The sequence below is a fragment of the Podarcis pityusensis genome, assembly GCF_964106645.2.
Source record: "Podarcis pityusensis genome assembly, chromosome: 10".
NCBI lineage: Eukaryota > Metazoa > Chordata > Lepidosauria > Squamata > Lacertidae > Podarcis > Podarcis pityusensis.
Window position 1 is genome coordinate 24,417,139 of NC_138035.1, and position 19,186 is coordinate 24,436,324.

General features: G+C 44.3%; 1 protein-coding gene and 1 long non-coding RNA gene across 4 annotated transcripts in view; one reads left to right on the forward strand and one right to left on the reverse strand.

Moving 5' to 3' along the window:
• The window catches only part of TBXAS1 (thromboxane A synthase 1), a 210,305-nt gene that overhangs the window by 128,851 nt on the left and 62,268 nt on the right, over positions 1 to 19,186 (forward strand). For all 3 annotated transcript variants that reach the window (XM_081024038.1, XM_081024039.1, XM_081024040.1), the window contains exons 8-9: positions 1,528 to 1,676; positions 9,839 to 9,969. In XM_081024038.1, the coding sequence (XP_080880164.1) occupies positions 1,528 to 1,676; positions 9,839 to 9,969 (280 nt within the window). The remainder of the gene's footprint in view (positions 1 to 1,527; positions 1,677 to 9,838; positions 9,970 to 19,186) is intronic.
• LOC308486870 lies at positions 11,048 to 14,415 on the reverse strand. The gene is made up of 3 exons (XR_013991339.1): positions 14,127 to 14,415; positions 12,341 to 12,444; positions 11,048 to 11,248 (listed from the first exon to the last, which is right to left on the reverse strand). It is a non-coding gene; the product is annotated as an uncharacterized lncRNA (long non-coding RNA).

A 19,186-nucleotide genomic window follows, 5' to 3' on the forward strand; every position in this document is an offset into this window, starting at 1 on the left:
GCAAAAGTAATTGTAGTGGAGTATCTAATCTGTAGCTGCCTGTAACATCCATGGGGGGCAGGGGGAGAATGTTCTTAGTGGCTGCATCCAGCCATTGTGATAAACCATAGTTTATCCTGATAGGAGTGAGCCTAGGCAAGACTTGGGCTCACACACTCCCCTCCCTCTTTCCTCTCCTTTCCATGACACAGTTACAGGGAAATTAGAATTTTGCTTCTATTTTTTTTAATTAATCACAGTTTAGCACCACATCTGAACCCTAAACTGTGGTCCATCTTTAACTATGGTTTCTTGAAGCAATCCGTCTAACTCACACCTGTTTGACAAAGATCCTTTCCAGTGTTAATTGAAAGCTTCCTTTTGCAGATTCTGCCTCTTTTATTGCTGCTTGTTGATTGTGGTTGGGAAAAAGATTGTGGTTGAGAAAAGATTTTATGATATTCATTCAGTTTCCAGATGCAGCTCCTGATAAGCTAGTATATAACAGAGCAGTCCTAAGACTGGCCAGGGAGCCATGGAATAGGTGATCCTCTGTCACATCTGAGCCCTGCCAGGTCCTGCTGGCCAGGGCAGAAAGTGGGGCATTTTCCTTTTTGCTGTGGCTGGCACAGCAGAGAAACCCCAATCAGGCCCCTCTTCAGGAAGTGTCCAGTCTAAGATCCAGCACCACCAGTATAACACTGCCAGCATAGCTTCTTGCTTGCTCTCACTTTTGGTGAATTCAGCAAGGGTCTGCATAGCAGCAGAGCCCAGCAGAGAAACACTTCTGCTGATAACCCCCGCCAGCTCTAGTACTCAGGTAGTTAGGATTGTGCTCTGACTTAGCATTAAATCTGACTTGCGTTTTCCTATGTCAGCACTGACATGATGCTACATGATGGGAGAGAAGAGTGAAAACGCAACCAAGTGAATTCTGTTAAGTGTGTGTGTGTGTGTGTGTGTGTGTGTGTTAGGTACATATGTATTTATATATTTTTATTTCTCTGCACTCAGTACTGTATGCCTGGTGCCTGGCAGCTTAATGTGTAGACGGATTACATCATAATGTGTACCATTTTAAGCCCTGTGTAAGATCTGCCTCTGGCAATATTTACGTTGGCCCATTCACAAATGCAATTATCACTTGATGTTGCAGTCATCATCAGATAAACACCTATGTGTGAACCGGCCCCAGAACTTTTGCAAAACTCAGATTCAGACAATGGGGAGTTTGTTGTGTTTAGAATTATTAGCAAGTATACATTCAATTTTGTAGTTTAAAAGTACAACTTCTTAACCATTTGTAAAAATGAAAAGTATAAATATTATTCACAATCAACTTCAGAAGATAATGTGCTTAGTTTTTCATTTTATAAATATCATCCTGAAATGAATCTTCAAAAGGCTTGGCACATATAAAAACTCAAATTGTCTTAAATAGGCTCAGAAAAATAAACCCTAGGAGACAGTTTTGCAACAAAGGCAGAAACAGAAATGTGGGATGACAAACACTGCAGTTTAACAGCAACCTTCTTAAATCTTTTACAGGAATTACAGTTGCTTTACCCTAGATGTTGTTGCTAGTGTGGCTTTTGGTACCCATGTGGACTCCCAGAAGAATCCTGAGGATACTTTTGTTAAGAACACCAGAAGATTCTTTGAACTTTCATTATTTAAACCCATCTTAATCCTAGCCAGTAAGTATAACATCACAGTGCTCTGTACATGGTCCAAATGTTCCTATTTTTTTTCTTAAACAATTGTTTGTTACAAATCAAAAGTTGTCCATGACAGTGGTTTAAAATGCAACAGGGAAGAAGAAAGATTATGCAAGGGCCTCAAACATGTAAAAGGAGAATGTATTAATACAGTTAAATTAAGGGTCACACACCTTTTTTTGGACTAGTGGGCACTATGCAGATGTTGAGAGAGCATGTGGGTGCCATAGAGAACAGTGTATAACATGAAATTTGATAATACAGTCATGGTGACATTTTCCCCATAAATTTCCAATTAGAAAATGCTTAACCTGTCCCCCCCAATGCCAACCCTAAACCAACTTACCCTGAACCCACTTACTAGGGAGTAAACCCCTTTAAATACAAAGAGGCTTCTGAATAGATGTGTGTACTGTAACCACACAGTGAATTCTTAATTAGTGCCTGGGTTTAGGTCATGCTGAGCTAGAGATATGCCCAAACCTTTTTGCAAAGTTTTCACATTTGACTTTTTTTTCCAGGGAGGGAAGGGAGAAGATTCTTTAACACCCACCAACACTTATAGTTTAGTAGTATTTGCAGAAAATAACTTCTGGGGACCCTTTTATTTCAGACAAACCTTCCACATGAAAGATGTATCTTGGTTGCTAGGGAGAAGAAAGTGCAAACTACAGGGGTCCCACAGACTAGAAAATAATAATGATAATAATAAATTTTATTTATATCCCGCCCTCCCCAGCCGAAGCCGGGCTCAGGGTGGCTAACAACAATCAAATAATCAAACAATCAAATAATCCAACATTCTAAAACATTTCATTATAAAAATTAATTAAAATCAAATTGATGGCAACCGTTAAGCAAAATTCTGTGCAGGTTGCCAGAGGAGGGCATCAGGCTGCACCCTGACCAAAGGCCTGGTGGAACAACTCTGTCTTGCAGGCCCTGCGGAAAGATGTCAGGTCCCGCAGGGCCCTAGTCTCTTGTGACAGAGTGTTCCACCAGATTGGAGCCGCAGCCGAGAAAGCTCTGGCTCTAGTTGAGGCCAGCCTAACCTCTCTGTGGCCTGGGACCTTCAGGATGTTTTTATTTGCAGACCGTAGGTTCCTCTGTGGGGCATACCAGGAGAGGCGGTCCCGTAGGTACGAGGGTCCTAGGCCGTATAGGGCTTTAAAGGTTAAAACCAGCACCTTAAACCTGATCCTGTACTCCACCGGGAGCTAGTGCAGCTGGTATAGTACCGGATGAATGTGATCTCGCAGCGAAGACCCCATAAGGAGTCTCACCGCGGCATTCTGCACCCGCTGGAGTTTCTGGGTCTGTCTCAAGGGCAGCCCCACGTAGAGCAAGTTACAATAATCCAGTCTGGAGGTGACCGTCGCGTGGATCACAGTGGCTAGGTCAGGGCGAGAGAGATAAGGGGCCAACTGCTTAGCTTGGCGGAGATGGAAAAATGCCGCCTTTGTTATAGCTGTAATCTGCGCCTCCATAGAGAGGGAGGTATCGGAGATTACACCCAAACTCTTAACGGACAGTGCTGGCACTAATTGCACCCCCGCAAGAGATGGGAGTTGCCCCCTGAATCCCATATCGTCCCGTCCCAGCCAGAGGACCTCTGTCTTCGAAGGATTTAACTTCAACCGGCTCCCACGTAACCATCCAGCCACAGCTTCCAGACATCTGGTCAGTGTGTCTGGGGCCGAGTCAGGATGGCCATCCATCAACAGATAGAGTTGGGTGTCATCAGCATACTGATGGCAACCCAGCCCAAAACTCCGGACAAGCTGGGCGAGGGGGCGCATAAAGATGTTAAAAAGCATCGGGGAGAGTATCGCACCCTGAGGCACTCCACACACCAAGGAGTGGCGCGATGACAATTCCCCCCCAAGCGCCACCCTCTGTCCCCGACCAGAGAGAAACGAGTGCAGCCATTGAAGGACTGTGCCCTGAATCCCCACGTCGGCAAGGCGTCCAGGAGTTCGTGATCGACCATGTTGAAGGCTCCTGACAGATCTAGAAGAATCAGCAGCCCCGACCCGCCTCGATCCAGCTGCCTGCGGAGATCATCTGTTAGGGTGACCAGAGCCGTCTCGGTCCCATGACCAGCGTGGAAGCCGGACTGGAATGGATCCAGAGCCGATGTTTCATCCAGAAACCTGCCAAGCTGTTCAGCAACCGCTCTCTCAATCACCTTACCCAGGAATGGAAGATTCGAAACCGGATGGTAATTGGATAGATCTAAGGGATCTAATGATGTTTTCTTTAAGAGCGGGCGCACCACTTCCCCCTTCAATTCCCCTGGAAATATCCCAGTGCCAAGGGACAAATTGATATCCCCCAGGGGGGCCCGCACCTCGTCTGGACACGCTCTAATCAGCCAAGACGGGCACGGGTCAAGAGGACAAGTGGTGGGCTTTCCAGCTCGGAGGAGTCTGTCCACATCGGCTGGGGATATCCGGTCAAAGTGGTCCAATACTGGACCCGAGGACAGTCGAGGGGCCTCCAGTTCCTTTATTGTATCCAAATTCACCGCCACTTAATGGATCCAAATGGTTTCCAGAGAGCGGTAGGGGATGCTTTATCCCATGTTGATGGCCTTTCAGCTGATTCCCTGGTGGCCCGCTGGAATGTGGAGTTAACCAGGGCTATTGACTGTTTGGCTCCGAAGCGCCCTCTCCGATTGCATGGAGCCCGGATGGCCCCGTGGTTTTCCACGAATCTGAGGGCAATGAAACAATCGTTGAGACGGCTAGAGCGCCGGTGGCGGATGACCCATTCTGAAGCTGACCGGACACAGGTTAGAGCTCAGTGTCGAGCCTACCAAGTGGCGGTAGCGACGGCGAAGAAGGCTTTCTTCGCCGCCTCTATTGCATCTGCAGAAAACAGCAGCAGGAGACTTTTTCAGGTGGTCCGCAATTTAGCGGAACCACCTGCTACATCGGGGCCCAATACGGGCCACATGATCTCCTGCAATGATTTTGCAAAGTTTTTTGCAGATAAAGTCGCTCAGATTCGGGAAGAGGTAGACGCCACCGTGGGAGCAGGGCCGGGGTGGGGGAGTGCTAGAGTCCTGTCTAGTCAAATTGTGTGGGATCAATTCCAATCTGTTACCTCCGAGGATGTGGACAGGCTGCTTGGACGAGTGAAACCAACCACCTGTCTCCTTGATCCTTGCCCATCCTGGCTTATAAAAGCTAGCCGGGAAGGGCTGGGCGATGGGCTTCGTGGGGTGGTGAATGCTTCCCTCCGTGAGGGAGCCTTCCCAGACCCGCTGAAAGAGGCGGTTATTAAACCGCTTCTTAAAAAACCATCTTTAGATGCGGCCACGATGACCAACTATCGCCCAGTCTCAAATCTTCCATTCTTGGGCAAGGTGATTGAGCGAGTGGTTGCTGAACAACTCCAGGCACGCCTGGAAGAAGCGGACCATTTGGATCCCTTCCAATCGGGATTCAGGCCTCATCACGGGACTGAAACTGCCTTGGTCGCACTTGTTGATGATCTCTGGTGGGCTAGGGACAAAGGTGAGAGCTGTTTCCTAGTTCTGCTGGATCTCTCAGCGGCGTTTGATACCATCGACCATAACATCCTTCTGGACCGTCTTGAGGGGCTGGGAGCTGGGGGCACTGTCATACAGTGGTTCCGCTCCTTCCTCCTGGGCCGTGTTCAGAAAGTGGTGGTGGGGGATGAGTGTTCAGACCCTTGGGCTCTCACTTGTGGGGTGCCTCAGGGTTCTGTCCTCTCCCCCATGCTTTTTAATATCTATATGAAGCCGCTGGGAGAGATCATCAGGGGGTTTGGACTGGGTGTTCATCAGTATGCAGATGACACCCAGCTCTACCTCTCCTTTAAATCAGAACCAGTGAAGGCGGTGAAGGTCCTGTGTGAGTGTCTGGAGGCGGTTGGAGGATGGATGGCGGCAAACAGATTGAGGTTGAATCCTGACAAGACAGAAGTACTGTTTCTGGGGGACAGGAGGCGGGCAGGTGTGGGGGATTCCCTGGTCCTGAATGGGGTAACCGTGCCCCTGAAGGACCAGGTGCGCAGCCTGGGAGTCATTTTGGACTCACAGCTGTCCATGGAGGCACAGGTTAAATCCGTGTCCAGGGCAGCTGTGTACCAGCTCCATCTGGTACGTAGGTTGAGACCCTATCTGCCCGCGGACTGCCTCGCCAGAGTGGTGCATGCTCTGGTTATCTCCCGCTTGGACTACTGCAATGCGCTCTACGTGGGGCTACCTTTGAAGGTGACCCGGAAACTACAACTAATCCAGAATGCAGCAGCCAGACTGGTGACTGGGAACAGCCGCCGAGACCATATAACACCGGTCTTGAAAGACCTACATTGGCTCCCAGTACGTTTCCGAGCACAATTCAAAGTGTTGGTGCTGACCTTTAAAGCCCTAAACGGCCTCGGTCCAGTATACCTGAAGGAGCGTCTCCACCTCCATCGTTCTACCCGGACACTGAGGTCCAGCACCGAGGGCCTTCTGGCGGTTCCCTCACTGCGAGAAGCCAAGTTACAGGGAACCAGGCAGAGGGCCTTCTCGGTAGTGGCGCCCTCCCTGTGGAACGCCCTCCCACCAGATGTCAAAGAGAACAACAACTACCAGACTTTTAGAAGACATCTGAAGGCAGCCCTGTTTAGGGAAGCTTTTAATGTTTGATGTATCATAGTATTTTAATATTCTTTTGGAAGCCGCCCAGAGTGGCTGGGGAAACCCAGCCAGATGGGCGGGGTATAAATAATAAATTATTATTATTATTATTATTATTATTATTATAATTGGCAGGGAGGTCATGGCGGAGCAACAGGACCTTCTCCGCAAAAAGGCTCACAAATGCCTCACAGCTGTGTGTCAGATTGTTATTTAAATTTGGCTGTACTTCAAGGGACGTTAAAGACCTAATTATACTAAATAATTGCGCCGGGCGAGAGATAGCGGAGGCAATGGAGGCCGAGAAGTAGGACTTCTTAGCGGCCTTCACTGCCATCTCATAGGTTTTCATAAAAACCCTATAAGATGTTCTTGAGGCTCCGTCACGGGCACCCCGCCATACTCGCTCTAGCCGTCTGAGGTCCCGCTTCATTTTCCGAAGCTCCTCGGTAAACCAGGGAGCCCGGTTTCTGCGGGGTCGCAGAGGGCGCTTAGGTGCGATCTCATCGATGGCTGCCAGGAGCTGGATATTCCAGCCCTCAACAAGCTCAGTCAGTGAGTCGCCAGGGGGAGCAAGGTCCTGCAAGGCTTGACGGAATCTATCAGGGTCCATCAGCCTCTGCGGGCGAGCCCAAATCGGCTCGCCACCTAAGCAGGGTGGGGGTGGAAAGTCAATCCTGGCTTTCAGAGCATAGTGATCAGACCATGGCACCTTCATTGAAGGAGAAATGATCCCATCTATACCGACGCCAAAGATCAAATCCAGCGTGTGGCCTGCTTGATGTGTGGGGCCCGAAACAAACTGGGAGAGCCCTAGTGTCGCCATGGAAGACACCAGGTCCAGAGCCTGTGAAGAGGGTGTGGCGTCAGCATGGATGTTGAAGTCCCCCAATACCAATAGGTTAGGGAACTCCAAGGCCCAGCCGGCCACCGCCTCCAGCAGGCCTGACAGGGTGGCTGCTGGTGCGCTAGGTGGCCGGTACACCAGCCAGACAGCCAAGCTCACCTCAGAGCCCCACACTAGGCCAACACATTCAATGCCAGGGATCGATGGCGATGATAGAGCCCTGAAAGAACAATCTTCCCGGATTAATAATGCCACCCCTCCCCCCCGGCCCACAGTCACGGAGCTAGCGGATGCAATGGAGGTCGAGAAGTAAGACTTCTTAGCGGCCTTCACTGCCATCTCATAGGTTTTCATAAAAACCTATGAGATGGCAGTGAAGGTATTCACTAGGCATCAGAAACACAAGAAGGATCGCCCCAGGCAAGCATGCTTGGGAAGCCTGCTCCACAACTGAGGTGCTGGGATTGAAAAGGTCCTTTCTCTGGTGGTTACCCGGGGTGGCAATCATTCAGTACTGGGGGCACCTGTAGCAGGGCTTCAGAAGAGGATCTTGACGTTCAGGTAGGCACATGAAGCATAGCATTGACTGGAAAAATGGTTAAAACAGATAATGTATTCATGTTATCATTTATTTGTTACTCCTTAAGACATTTATGGTGGTGATCCTCCCCGCCCCCCTAAATTGTAAAGAGCAGTGGAGTTCAAGAAGATTAGTTTCAATTATTTTTGTTTATGATGTAACTAACCATAACAGTGATAACAATAGGCAAGGGCTACAATCCTATGCACTCTTACCACCAGCAATGTAGCATGGGCAAGTCTGGGTTGTTTTAAAAACTGAGGTGCACCCTGTCAGTAACACTTGAGAGGGCTGAAACTCTCTTTATGTGGTAGCATTTACTAAAATATGAAAGCAAAACCTGTGACTGCTTATCCCTTAACAACATCAAAGTAATGATGAGGCACACTGGAAACAAAACAAGAATTTTATTTATATGCAATCTATGAGGGTTAAAACTTAATGGATACTTGGATAAGGCAGAATACTTTGTTTCAGTCACAATCACTTTACAGAATTAAATCAATAACTTTACTTAAGACTTCCACTTTAAACCTGTTTCTGATTAAACTGATTCCTCCTAAAATGGGTATTTGTTCTACTAAACCAGTAAAACCCTTCCAGCCCCTTGTAGGAGCTTTTCTTTTCCCTCAAGGAAATACTGACTTGCCCTGCCTAGCAAACCCCTAACCACCCAGGTAATCCCTTGGTAAGCCATTTCTAAAAGTAATCCTGACTCTTACCAAGCACTACCTGACAGGTTAACTACAGGGTCTAATTTTTAACTCCACCCAGCCCTGCTTGGCTTCTGGGTATCCAGAAAGATGAACCCAAGGTCCGTCCAATCACACAGTCATAGAATTCTGCTGCACTCCACCTTTCTGTGTAGATGGAGTTTCTCTCTCTCCATTTGACACACCTATCTAGTACAGTGGTACCTCGGGTTAAGTACTTAATTCGTTCCGGAGGTCCGTTGTTAACCTGAAACTGTTCTTAACCTGAAGCACCACTTTAGCTAATGGGGGCCTCCTGCTGCCGCTGCACCTCCGGAGCACAATTTCTGTTCTTATCCTGAAGCAAAGTTCTTAACCTGAGGTAATATTTCTGGGTTAGCAGAGTCTGTGACCTCAAGCATATGTAACCTGAAGTGTATGTAACCCGAAGTACCACTGTATGTTAGGCCGTTTAATTGTTTATAATAATAGCCACTCAGTGTGTAGAATTGGAATTTATTGCTCTCCAGTTTAAGGCAGTTAGCGGTTTACTATAGGAATCAATTGATCAAGTCTCAGATTTGTGCCATGCACACAGCTTTATGAATATTATGCAGCAAGGTAGTTCCTATGAAGGGAAAAATACTTCGGGGCAAATTCCTCATTTAAAAAAAACACACCAGAAACATTTAGTGACCTTCTATTTAATGGTTCACTTAGTTAAAGGGTACATTTACACAAAACTTTCCTGCAGCCCCGAGACAAACCTTGTGATTGTCTCAAGAGTCTGTAAATACAGTTTGCTGCAGTTAGTCTCTTTGGAGAAGTATATATAAGCTTTAATAGGGCATTAAATGAGGCACCCTGCTTTCCAGAATGAAAAGGGATGATGGAAATTGAATTAATGTAACCTTCCAGTCACATTCTCAGAGCTGTCTTACCTTGCAGGTTGGTTTGTAAAGTGTATGTGTGTTTTTAAAGGCCTCATAATGAATTAAGTGTGCTATGGCATACATTGCAATGTTGCAGAACCCTGAACACACATTGAATCCTATTTCTCTGTAGAACAGCCTTCCCCAACCTAATGCCCTCCAAATGATTTTGGACTTCAACTCCCATTGCCCAGCTCTAATATTGTAAATTAGAGAAATGTATGAGTTGCGTCCTACAACCATGTGTTCATCTTAGTAATCGGAGTAATCTGAGAAAGTATATGCGACCCTCTAGTCAACAATGACAACATAAGAAAGGAGTAGTATTTTTTATTTTAAAAACTCTGAAAGGAAAGGAAATCCATATACTTAGGGGTTGTGGATATTTGCATTAATAGCTAATGATGGTTTGTTTGTTTTTGAAACTCTCTTAAAGTTGCATTTCCGTTCGTAATGGTCCCCCTGCTTCAGATTTTGCCAAATAAGAAACGAGATGAGGTGAATGGATTTTTTATCAATGCCATTAAGAATATGATTGCTTTGAGAGACCAACAAGACCCAAATGAGGTAAGACTTCTTTATGGTAGATAGAGCCATGCATGACCCAACCAAATTGTGTGCATTTAGTCCACTGCTTCCTACAGTGATTAATTTGTTGCCTCTAGGATAGACATGGGTCTAAACCACAGAGCCTAGGGCTTGCCAATCGGAAGGTTGGCGGTTCGAATCCCCATGACAGGGTGAGCTCCCATTGCTCGGTCCCAGCTCCTGCCAACCCAGCAGTTCGAAAGCACGTCAGAGTGCAAGTAGATAAATAGGTACCACTCCAGTGGGAAGGTAAACGGCGTTTCCGTGCGCTGCTCTGGTTTGCCAGAAGCGGCTTAGTCATGCTGGCCACATGACCTGGAAAAACTGTCTGCAGACAAACGTCGGCTCCCTCAGCCAGTAAAGCGAGATGCGCACTGCAATCCCAGAGTCGTCCGTGACTGGACTTAACTGTCAGGGGTCCTTTACTTTTTTTTTTTAAGGATAGACATGTTCAACGGGTCAACTGTGATTTTCTTTAAAAAAGCTCACCAACTCTGGGCACTCTCCCCTAAAAACAGCTCACCAACTCTGGGCAGTCCTCCCCCCAAAAAGCTCAATCATCCAGTGACAATGGGTAGATCACTGCCAGTTTTTTTTTGTACTGGGAGTAGATTGCAGTCTCTTGGGATTTGGACATGCCTATTCTAGAAAGCCCATAAGCAAGGCACAACGGCAGTAGCCTTTACCTATTTTCTCACTCCCAGCATCCAGCATACTTCAGAATTATAGTGTCTCTGCTAACTGTAGAGATGATATCAAGGCGGCAAAGGCCTCAGTCCAAATTGCAAACTTAATGTGTTCAACAATTTGGCTGATTATTTTGCTCTTGACTTCTACATGTTTTTGCACTTCTTGATGTACATTGCAACTGGAGCTGTGAAAAGGGTACAGAAGGTTCACTTTTCTGGTGACTCATATGTTCTTATTAAAACCAGTATTGAAAATTGCACTTAGAACTTGCAAAAATTTCCAACCCAGTAATTTTATCCATTTAAAAGCATGACATTTCTTCCAGTCTGGGTTTTTTAAAAAAACATTTGTAATTTTTTTTTTGCTCTCTTTCTTTTGCCTCTTCTCTCTATGTGCTCCCTTATTATAGATATCTCTTTCCCTTTTGTCACTTTCATCCTTCATCATACCTTTGGTGCTGGAACACCCTCCCCGAACTTCTGCATGGCGTCACATCCTTCAGGCCACAGCTCAAACCTCATTTCTTCCATGAAGCCGTTAGCTTAATCTCCTTCATCTCCATCCCCAGCTGAAATGAACCATAAATACGTACAACACCATTTGTGCATATTAAGGGTTCAGTAGTCTTGCTCTCCTTGCTATGGTGAGAGGGAAGCCAAGCTCTGGAAAGTGAAAAGAGTCGAAGGCCAAAGCTACACACCAAATCAAATCTACATGACTGCACCCTCTCAACTTGGAAATGGAGACATGAGACAGTGCTGTGGGCTTGCCTCTGTGCCCAAGGGGCACTTGGGGGTTGGCAGTGCCCATTAGGTTTGCACCTCCAGCTCTGAGCTTGTTTTCTGCTACTCCCCACTCCCACCCCACCCCGGTCCAAGCTTAGAGCTGGAAAGAGGAACAGATTTCCCAGTAACCTCATGCTGTGTTTTGAGACTTAGCACAAGCCCAAGGCCAACGCCCTTCCTCCTGGAGGAGGAGGCCCTCGTGACAACAAATTTTTGGTTGGCCAGTTCTAGGTTTCATTTTTCCATTGTGAGATAATTTCCCACTGCTTTCCTTCTGGAAAACCCACTGTTTACCACTGAATTGCAACAAACATTACAGCCATACCTCGGGTTACAGATGCTTCAGGTTGCGTTTTTCATGTTACGGACCCGCCAAACCCAGAAGTACCGGAACGGGTTACTTCCGGGTTTCGGGGGTTGCGCATGCGCAGAAGACTAAATTGCACTTTGCACATGCGCAGAAGCGCCGAATCGCAACCTGCGCGTGCGCAAACGTGCTGCTGCGGGTTGCGAACACTGTGGGTTGCAAATGTGCATCCTGCACAGATCACGTTCGCAACCCGAGTGTCCACTGTAGTTGGTTTTTCTGAGGATTGACATTTGTTCCGATTCAGCGGTAAACAGTGGGTTTTCCTGGATGAAACTGTGGGGCAGATGAAAAACTGCTCAGACCTGTGCCTTCTAGCAGAAAACCTCTAGGACCCATGCTTTCTTGGCAAAAGTGTGAATAAGGTCTTAGCCTCTGATTATAATAGCACTTGTTAAAATATCCTTGTAGATCACATTGTATTTCCTGTTTCGTAAATTAGAAAATGAAAGAAAACAAGAGCCCTTCAAATCTGCTAACTAAATTTGTATGTAAGTGCTCCGATTACCCGTCAGATTCCAGTGCAGGTTTTATAGAAACAAGCTTAATTGATTCACTTCCGTTCTTACTGCTGCCCTTTCATGATCTGATGCAAGTTTCCAAATTCCAGACCTGCAGAAATAAAGAATATTAATTAACAAATATCTTACAAACTGAGCACATACTAAATATAATCTTGTGGAAATATTGTAAATATTGTGAAAGCATGGAAAGAACTAAATTTGGATCAGTGGTGAAGTTGCTGCAAGTAAAAAAAAAATTCAAATAGCCTAAGTGGGAAAAATGATGTTTATTTTAAATATTTATATTAAATAAAGCCTTCCTTGTATGCTAGAAAATAATTGTATGGTGGGAGGGTAAAAATAATTACGGGAAGTTTTAGAAATATTTAATTAATTAACAAAATCTATGTACTGCTTAATTTTAGTAAGCCTCTAAGAGGTTTACAAGAAATATCAAAATTGTCAATTTTTTTTTTAAATAATTAAAATTAACAGTAGAAAAAGAGATTAAAACATGTTAACATCTATGTATCTGGCTAGGCTTGCCTAAACAAAAATGTTTGAGGCAGGAACCAAAAGGAATACAACAGTAGACAGTGAGATCCAAAATGTAGGTGCTATCACACTAAAATATTGATTTATTTCAACTGTTGATAGTTTTGTAATTTAGATTGAGCTCTGTAATGTCATTTGCTCTTATCCCATTCCATTTGCTCTCAATTGCGTATGGTCTTTCTGCCACCGTTTAAATGTAGGTAACTTTCTGACACCATCAAAACTATAGACGTCTTCTCCTACTGGGATGTTTTAGGTCCATGCTTCAGAAATGCCCTATATACCTCATCAGAATTGTACAAGGAGACTGGCAACATGGAGAGCCTCCTTTTTGTGTTTCAAAGCCCTTTGCACTAATACAGATGGCTTTTGAGCCCATAAGTAAGGTTCAGGATAAATGCTTTGTATTTCTGTTGTTTTTGTTTACCTCAGTACACTGTTGAGTTTCACCTTGAACAAAGCAAAATTCTACATGCGTTCTTACTGATTGTTTAGATGAGTGGGTGGCTGTTTTAATACATAGTCTTCCACTTTGTGTTCAGATGTGTTGCACCCTGATTTATTTCTTTATAAGAATCCTTATCTACCCATTGCCATAAGATTGTTCCAGTGATTTTAAAAAAAGGAAAATAATTCAAGCAGAAATGGTATTCCACAACAACAACAACAATAATAGTACAAAGCACTTTGGGCTTCATTTTAAAGGTGGGTGTTTTTGTGTGTGTGGGTTTTTTACACGTTTGGTCAATCCTGAAGGCAGATAAATAAAAAGGATTGTCAGATGTGGGTTGTAATAAATTTTAAATGAGTTTCATAAAAGCTACAACTAAACGTAAACCTGCCCAAACAGGGAATTTCTAAAACACACAATTCCTCCTCAGTTTTTTCCGCTGCTTCCTATCGTGAAAACTGTCATGTGGATTAATAATTCATTGTTCTTGAATCAGCCCTCGAGGAAAATTGACCGCAATGTCATTTCCATCTGAGTGGGGTTGGGTTTTTTTTAGGGGGCTAAAATGGAGGTATGAATCTTCTTCCTTTGCAGAATCACCAAAACACATAGGCCAGAACTTAGATTAATTGGCTCTTTTGCTGTGACTCTCCATCAGAGGAAGAAGACTTAAGGGGAGCTCAAAAAAACTGTTAAGGCCCCCTCCGAATTTCAGCAGCTTATTGTAACATAAGCATTTGCAGGAAGCAAGACGCCTACAAATCACATAATGGAATGTGTCTTACACTTAACTACACTTTGGGCTTGGGACTTATGAAGTGGCTTTTCTTTGACCCTTGTTTATGCACCTCCTCTCCTGCCCTACTGTGTGGCACACGTTTAGTCTTCCTTTTTACAGCAGGCAGGGAAACGGCATGGATGATGCAACCCATTCAGGAACGTGAGGCAAAATGGCAGCTGCCTTGCCTCATGCTGTAGTAAAAAGTATATAAGGGAGAAATGGATAAGTTTCAGTCTTCATAGGTTCTTCCCCGCCCCCCATCCTGTTCCCACATTAATCTGCCATTTTTTTTTATAAAAAAAAGCAGCACAAAAATATATAGCTCAGTACAGTGGTACCTCGCAAGACGAATGCCTCGCAAGACGGAAAACTCGCAAAACGAAAGGGTTTTTGGTTTTTTGAGTTGCTTCACAAGACGATTTTCCCTATGGGCTTGCTTCGCAAGACGGAAACGTCTTGCAAGTTTGTTTCCTTTTTCTTAAAACCGTTAATACAGTTGCGACTTGACTTCGAGGAGCAACTCGTAGCACGCGGTGTGGTAGCCTTTTTTGAGGTTTTTGAAGACTTTGGTGATTTTTGAAGCTTTTCCAAAACTTTTCCGACACCGTGCTTTGCAAGACGGAAAAAACCGCAAGACGAAAAAACTCGCGGAACGAATTAATTTCGTCTTGCGAGGCACCACTGTATATGAAATTCTAAACATGTTTTGACTGAAAAGAGGGGTGTGGAACCTGAGGGCCAAGTGCTGCCTCTATCTGGCTCCCAGAATTCTCCTCACGCCACACACTGTCGGTGCCCCTGCTTCTCAGCCTGGGTGTTTGGCTTCTCAGGCCTATGCCTCTTTGCTTGTTTGGCTAGACGATAGAGAGAGGTGTGTGAATGGGTGAAACCACTAGCCTACTGCACAAAAGTAAAATTTATATAGTTGCTCTGCCCATCTTTGCCTCTGGACCTGCTCACCAACAGCCAGGAAATATAGCCTGTGGGCTGAAAATGGATTCCCACTCCTGTCCTAAATAGGCATTTCAAAACACATTTTGCTATATTTTGAGGCAAAAACTATTGCAAAATTTGGAGAAGTGCAGTCTGAAGGATAATTTCATTCCTGTCTGCACTTTAGAGCCGTGGATCAAGTCAAATTCCTCAGGCACTCCTCATTTAAAGGCATGTGCTTGGGCTGCAATCCTAAATATTTCAGCTACTTTTTAAATCCAGAGAGGGAAGCTGTGTCCCCCCCCCCCCCCGTTATAACTGGATTTAAAAGACTAATAATTTATGTATCCTCTTATTTTTCCTCCCAATGTGCTCCCTTGGAAAGTGTGTCACCTGAATGAAAAATGTGTCAATTAAAAGCCAACCTCCACAAGTCTCTTAAAGAGACAGAGTCCAGAGAATGTTCTGTGATTTTAATTAAAACAGAAATGTGAGTAATTGGTTTTGTGCTGCAAACCTTTATTAATATCTTAATGAATACTGCAGTGTTTGTAAGCCTCTTTCGAAAGCCCTGTTGTGCTATGTTTTGTGTCAGTTTCCATCTCAGGTTTTGGAGACTGCTCAGTCCTTCTCCACAGGTTCAACTTTTCCTTCCAATGCAACATCCCCTCCAACATTTCTCCAATGAAAACAGGGATGTCCTATTCCATAATAATAATAATAATAATAATAATTTCATTATTTATTCCATGCCCATCTAATTGGGTTCCCCCAGTCACTCTGGGCAGTTTCCAACACATATAAAATAATAAAAAACATAAAACATTTTTTAAAAAAACTTCCCTATACAGGGATGTCTTCTAAAGGTTGTGCAGTTACTAGTCTCCTTGGTTTAGGGGTTGTGTTTTTGTTTTGTTTATTTATTTGCAGATTTATTTAAGAGTTTTGCAACAAAAAGTTATGAAAACACCAAGCGGTGCACAGTTAAATAAGATAAGACTACAAAATGCAACGGATTACAAGCCGTGTTAACAATGAAACCACTTCAGAGTATCAGAAGTAGATATCAAAAGTCACAGAGAGACAGAGGAGAAGACTCACTCTTCTTGTCGCTCTTGTGAAAAAGTTTATCCATCTAGGTAACCAAGACCCAGGTCTGAATTCGGACAGAGGTGCAACTTGATCATCAGTTAATCCAAGAATGCCTGTAGCTGCTCTGCCACAAGCCACTAAATCATTTTCCCAATAAAAGGTGTACAGTGGTACCTTGGTTCTCAAACTTAATCAATTCCGGAAGTCTGTTCCAAAACCAAAGCATTCGAAAACCAAGGTGCGCTTTCCAATAGAAAGTAATGCAAAACAGATTAATCTGTTCCAGACTTTTAAAAACAACCCCTAAAACAGCAATTTAACATGAATTTTATTATCTAACGAGACCATTGATCCATAAAATGAAAGCAATAATCAATGTACTGTACTATAAAATAAATAAGACAGAATTGTAGATGATAAAAATTAAAATTATTTTTTTTTATTACCTGCACTGATAGTCACTATTTGGATGGGAGGGCTTTTATCCATTTCTGCAGTCACACAATCAGTCAATTAATCAGTAGCTGAACTGGGTTCCATACAGTCACAAAAACAAGTTAACCGAAAAAGCCTCAAAAACAAAAACGCAAAATAAATAGCAAAAACAAAAGTGCCCAACTTAATCTGTTCTGGAAGTCCGATTGACTTCCAAGATGTTCAGAAACCAAGGCGCAGCTTCTGATTGGTGCAGACGCCCCAGAAACAGTAGCCAACAGCCACATCGGACATTCAGCTTCTGAAAAACATTCGAAAACAGGAACACTTACTTCCGGGTTTTTGGTGTTTGGGAACCAAGACGGTTGAGTATACCAAGGTGTTTGAGAACCAAGTACCATTGTAGTAGCAAATTATCAGTCACGATCACCGGCCAGTTGGTCCAGGGTGGGGATTTTTAGTAGTCATACCATCTAAAGCAGTGGTGTCCAAACTTTTTTTCAAAGAGGGCTAGATTTGATGAAGTGAAGGGCTGTGGTGGTTGACAAAATTGTTGACCTTTTTTTTAGGTTTGATCTTTTTTTAGGGTTGAAGTTGTTGAGCTTCTTTTAGAATTGAAGTTGTTGAGGGTTTTTTAGAGTTTTACCCCAGGAAATAAACTGCCACGGGGGCCAGATTAAACCGATCAGTGGGCCGGATTAGGCCCCTGAAACGGACTTTGGACATGCCTGATCTAAAGAATCCATGTTTCTCCATGCATACATCATTGTTGTTTAGTCGTCCGAATCTTCATGACCCCATGGACCAGAGCATGCCAGGCACTCCTGTCTTCCACTGCCTACCGCAGTTTGGTCGAACTCATGTTAGTAGCTTAGAGAACACTGTCCAACCATCTCGTCCTCTGTCGTCCCCTTCTCCTTGTGCCCTCAGTCAGGATCTGTCCTTCCAGTGAGGGCTGATTTCCTTAAGAATAGATAGGTTTGATCTTCTTGCAGTCCATGGGACTCTCAAGAGTCTCCTCCAGCACCAGAATTCAAAAGCATAAATTCTTCTGTATTTTAAAGGTTTTTGGTGCATCCCTATGCACCTTTGTTTAATGACCCCCACACCAGTGTATCCCCTCACCACAATGAGATAATAGGTGTCGCAAGATTCCTTTGATTTAACAAATGAACCTGCTCAGTTTTCTGCATCAAAGTACTGCAAATAATATAAAAAGGTAAAGGGACCCCTGACCATGAGGTCCAGTCGCGGACAACTCTGGGGTTGTGGCGCTCATCTCGCTTTATTGGCCGAGGGAGCCGGCGTACAGCTTCCGGGTCATGTGGCCAGCATGACTAAGCCGCTTCTGGCAAACCAGAGCAGCGCATGGAAACGCCGTTTACCTTCCCGCCGGAGCGGTACCTATTTATCTACTTGCACTTTGATGTGCTTTCGAACTGCTAGGTTGGCAGGAGCAGGGACCAAGCAATGGGAGCTCACCCTGTCATGGGGATTCGAACCGCTGCCCTTCTGATCGGCAAGCCACGTCCCATTGCAAATAATATAGTAATTTGTTTGTTTGTTTATTAAATAAGTAAGCTATCATTGGAGCCTCATCCTGTTTTCAGTATATACTGTATATAACCCCACCACCACCAAACATCAGCCAGCTGTTGATGTTAGCAAACAAAGCAACTTGAACACCAAGCCAAATCCCCAAACAAGCATTTCAGAAAGAGCCTGAGCTAACACAAGATACTGAAACATGGCCTGGAGTTTAATAAACTTGAAGTCTAGGGAGTAAATTCCAGAGCTGAGAAAATGCTGCCCTCAACCTCAGTTATGTGCAATTCTAGAGGCTGTCAGTTCAAGCACAGTAGAAGCTTTCAGTGTCTGTACTTGAAAGAGACAGAGAGGAAGATTAAATGCTTGAAAGACAGAATTAGGGTGCATGCAGATGTACATGAGAACAAGAGTGCGTGTAGATATTTTGGTTATGAAGTGAGCACTGTTTTCTCTGCCTTCTGTGAAAACATATGTGCAGTCTTTGGATCAGATCCTGATTTCCTATTCTGGTTTGCCCCCCTGCCATTCCCCACTTCAAGCACTGTTTGTATATATCCTTCTGATTTTTAAATATTTTTATATTTATATTTTATATTTATAACCCCAGCCCTTCTGCTAAGATGCTCAGTGCACAACTATGTCTTTACAGTGAAATGGATTAGGCTGAGGGGATAGTGATAGTGACTTATTGAGTGAGCCTCACCTCACAATTGAACCAGGATTTGAACCTGACTTTCCCTTGACCAAAGCAAAAGAAAAAAATAAAATCTAACCACATAAATTATAGTCACAGCTGTGAATGCTTAAATTGCATTGAAACCACTAAGAAATAAGCAAGACACTTAACCTTTGTTGAATTCAGTGATTGTTCTTTGTCCTGGTTTGTTGCTTCAAGCAACAACAAAAAAGGAACCCTTTATCCTGAATAATTTAATCATTGTGACTTGCCACAGATACATTTTCAGTATAGTCCCAGCAGTGATGTCTCATTAATCATATATTTCTCAGTCATTTTTCTGAATGCTTCAGCTGATATTGTACCAAAAATGGACACTA